General features: G+C 39.7%; 1 protein-coding gene across 1 annotated transcript in view; it reads left to right on the top strand.

Moving 5' to 3' along the window:
• The window catches only part of trappc6bl (trafficking protein particle complex subunit 6B, like), a 2701-nt gene extending 1464 nt beyond the window's left edge, over positions 1-1237 (top strand). The window contains exons 6-7 of the mRNA XM_031860504.1: positions 193-286; positions 461-1237. Of these exons, the coding sequence (XP_031716364.1) occupies positions 193-286; positions 461-492 (126 nt within the window). The 3' untranslated portion in view covers positions 493-1237. The remainder of the gene's footprint in view (positions 1-192; positions 287-460) is intronic.
• The last annotated feature ends 2447 nt before the right edge of the window (positions 1238-3684 follow it).

The following is a 3684-nucleotide window of genomic DNA, read 5'->3' as shown; positions in this document are numbered from 1 at the left end:
CACACACACACACACACACACACACACACACACACACACACACACACTCACACACACATATTCCTACTGTTGTCACCTGGGGATCAACTACAAGTAGTCGTCACTTAAAGGCTTTTTTTGGTGTACAGCCAAAGAAATCAGAATCCATCTCGTTAAAGCTAATGCTGCTAATGTGTATTTGTTTTCCCGCAGTACCTTGCTTTTTCATGTGGCATTGTGAGAGGAGCTCTGTCTAACCTTGGTCTGGACAGCGTGGTGACAGCTGAGGTCTCTGTTATGCCGTCCTGTAAGTACTAAAAGAATACCAATCACGACTCTCTTTATTGTGGGAAAGAGCGAGGTGACATAACATGCTCATTGGCTTCCAATTGTACCCAGACTGTTACTCACTGTAACTCATCCAGTTTGTCTCTTAAAGTCCAAACACATGGTTCACTGCTCCTTAATTTTGTCTTGACAGGTAAATTCCAAGTGGTGGTCCAGAAGTTGTGATCTGAACTCCCGTGCTACCCTGGAGCTGCTGAACAGGGCCATGTGGGGTTCTCTTAATTCTAAAGAGAGGATATTAGTTCCTGTCCAACCACAGAGGGAGTCACACGCCACCCTAATTTACTCACCCGGTCAAACAGGACTAGCCAGGTTCTGCTGACAACCAGAGCAGTTGCAATGTTGAGTGCCCAAATGTAGAGGTCTGACTAAGAAATATTTGAACATGAAAAAGAATTTAGGATAAGACATCAACCACCATACCATCTCTTTTAGCATCTATCCAAATAGTAGCTAGTGAGCCTTTTGGCACATCAGATTCATTATGAACCACCTGTTCCTCTGCAGACACACAGAACCTGTACCTGGTTCCTGGTGCTTTGTTCTGCCTTGGAGCAGATTGCCTTTAGGAGCTGACTGTCTCATGCATGCTGGTGGTCTTTTAAATTCCAGTTCATTTGAAGGCAAAATGCAAATCTAGAATGAGTCATTCATACAGGACTTTTAGTTTAATTATGTTCTATTATTAGATGTGATAACAGTTCCTGAGAACCACTCAAACTGAACAGATTATAATTTTTTTTTTGTACCAAGATGTAAATGTTTTTTACAGCATTGATATGAGTTGTATGTAGTGTTGATATTTTCCTCGCATACAGTAAACTGCAACATGGATTTATGGGTTACATTTGTTGATGTTACTTTGTTTTGTATAAAAAATCTCCTCAAATATGAATACTAAAACAGCTTATGTATGCGCTGTTTGTTTTCATTGTTTAAATTTTCTTAACTTGACATTTTCTCTTAATCAAATAATAATGTGACACAAACCCCCCCAAAACAAGGCCTGTTGAACAAGAAAACAAATCTTACTGGTAGATGCTGTTGCCTCTTTGTGCCACTAGGGGGACACATAAAGCTGCCATCGTGTTTATGTCTGTTGCTTCACCCTATGGCCCAAGGTCTGTCAAGTGTCTCCATGTCTGGTCCATATTTTCCCTCGGATCTTTAGTTAATCTTTCAGATGTACTCCCAGTGTTTGTCTGGGAAATAGAAAAAGCTGTAGTTGCACACGTGGTTGCACAGTGCCGTGAAATCCCCCCCGTGTGTATTTATTCACACAATGTCACAACTAAATAATCAACAGTTAAAAACATTATTCAAAATAGTTTTTCAGAGTCTTCACAATTCCTTCCATTAATTATTCAAATCATTTGTATTATAATTAATCTGTGACAACACTAGATGTGTAAATACCCGTTGCAATTCTATTTTGCATGTTTGGTATTTTAATTCATAAAAATAATCAAAACTATTTTTGCACATCAACTTAAAAAATATTTGTGCGAAGAGTTCATAGCTTGTTGACACTTTTCATGGCACTGTAAAGAACAAAATACATATTGAAGAGAACTATTTAGTTAAAATCTTCTTATGTAAATGTGTACCTTATTCTGTATTACTCATCTGCACAACAACACATTACACTGTGCTCTAGCTACAGCAGTTCCATTTCCCATCATCCCTGCTTAAGGTATTAATATTTCTTTCAGGTTGCTGATCCATATCATGAGCTTGGTATTAAGAGGTTACTGTATGTGATTGTACTGCACTTGTCAGATATTCAGTGTAAAAGTTCTGAAGAAAACCGTGGTCATTTTGAGTTAGTGTTTAGAATAACTCAACCCAGGTTCTGTCAAATCCATCATCACATTTGGTAAAATATTTGACACTTAATTAATCCTTATTTTGGTTTAGCACCACATGGATATTATTGCTCTTGTTGATTTATTACGTTGCTCACTCTGCTTTAATAACTTGTGTTCACGTATTCTAATGCCATCAGTGTGATAATTTGACACAACAAAGGGTCGTTACATGTAACTTTATCCTTTTAATGCGTCTCCAATGTGACTCTCGCTCAGGCTCGGCCCTGAGTCACTACTCTGCTTTCCACATCTGCTCTTACTGCTGTGACAACTTACCGTCTGTATTAGACACAACATGGAGGGTGTATTTCACCATACAAGGAGAAACTTAGCCTCAGTAATACCTTGAATATGTGATATAATAGCTATTATCGTAAATGACGACATCAGAGCAGAATTTGAATGTAACAGGGCAGTCGATAACGAAGGGCAAAACCACGCTCAGTGGCCAAGTGAACGTCTCATGCACATCTATGGCCAACATTTGACTGAAATAATAGCAATGATATATATTTGTAAGTGTCGTCTTATAATTTAATTTTAAGGTTTTTTACTCCTGCAACACAAAGTGAGTAGTGAAACAATAGCCACTCAACTCAACTATGATTGTTCACAAACCCCACCATGAAGCATAGACGAGTCAGACTGCATCTTAAAGAGGCACAGACTTGGGTTTGGACAACACAGATTTTTTACTTTTGTTTTACAAAAAGCCTGCGTTACCAACAGATGGTATGGGGTTAGGAAGGGTCTAATACAAGAGGTGGTTGCATAATGGGAAGTGTAGAATCCAGTGTTTTTGGAGCTTGACCCATGCAAGGGATTAAATGTCAGGATGCCTCGGCTTACGCTGCATCAGTTTTAGTCATTCTTTCAAAAAAATCTCTTTCTTGCAAGTCTTCCAACTTCTCAGAAGGGCGACATTCCCTTTAATATATTCTTAACTCCTTTGTCTAAAACTTTGGGTCAGCACTCTAACTGGGTTATGTCCTGCTGGCCCTCAAGACAAGTGTTCTTGAATGAGTATAAGAGAGCAAGAACAGTTAAATAAGCCCCCTGGTTATAAGTGCCACTCTAGCCCTGCTGATCTGCATAGCGCATCGGAGGTGACGGCAAAATTAGTGTTTATTTTGGAATTTCTCTTCAACTGTAGAGATATTGTGAAAGAAGAATACAGTCAGGAAAACTGAGTTAGGCGTCTGCATAAATGTGCAGCACCTGACTATAGCCCACTCTTTTAACCATTCGTTGCAAACCATTAAACACTTTGCCCAAATCCTGTCTGGAGAGAAGGGGGGGGGGGCAGAAAGTGGGATTAAAGAGAAAGCCTGAGAGGGGGCTGAACTGTAGAAAGTCGGTGAGGAGAAGAGGGTGAGATTGAGAGAGTGGACATAGAGGAAAATAAAAAGGAGAGAATGAAGAACCTCTACAGGAGGCTGGAGGGACTTGAAAGGTAGAAAAGAGAAGTTTATTAGAGGTGGGGGGGGGG

The sequence above is a fragment of the Anarrhichthys ocellatus genome, unplaced genomic scaffold, assembly GCF_004355925.1.
Source record: "Anarrhichthys ocellatus isolate YVR2014 unplaced genomic scaffold, GSC_Weel_1.0 scaffold24, whole genome shotgun sequence".
Classification (NCBI taxonomy): domain Eukaryota; kingdom Metazoa; phylum Chordata; class Actinopteri; order Perciformes; family Anarhichadidae; genus Anarrhichthys; species Anarrhichthys ocellatus.
The sequence above is the reverse complement of the archived record's forward strand: the minus strand, read 5'-3'. Positions and strand labels throughout refer to the sequence as shown.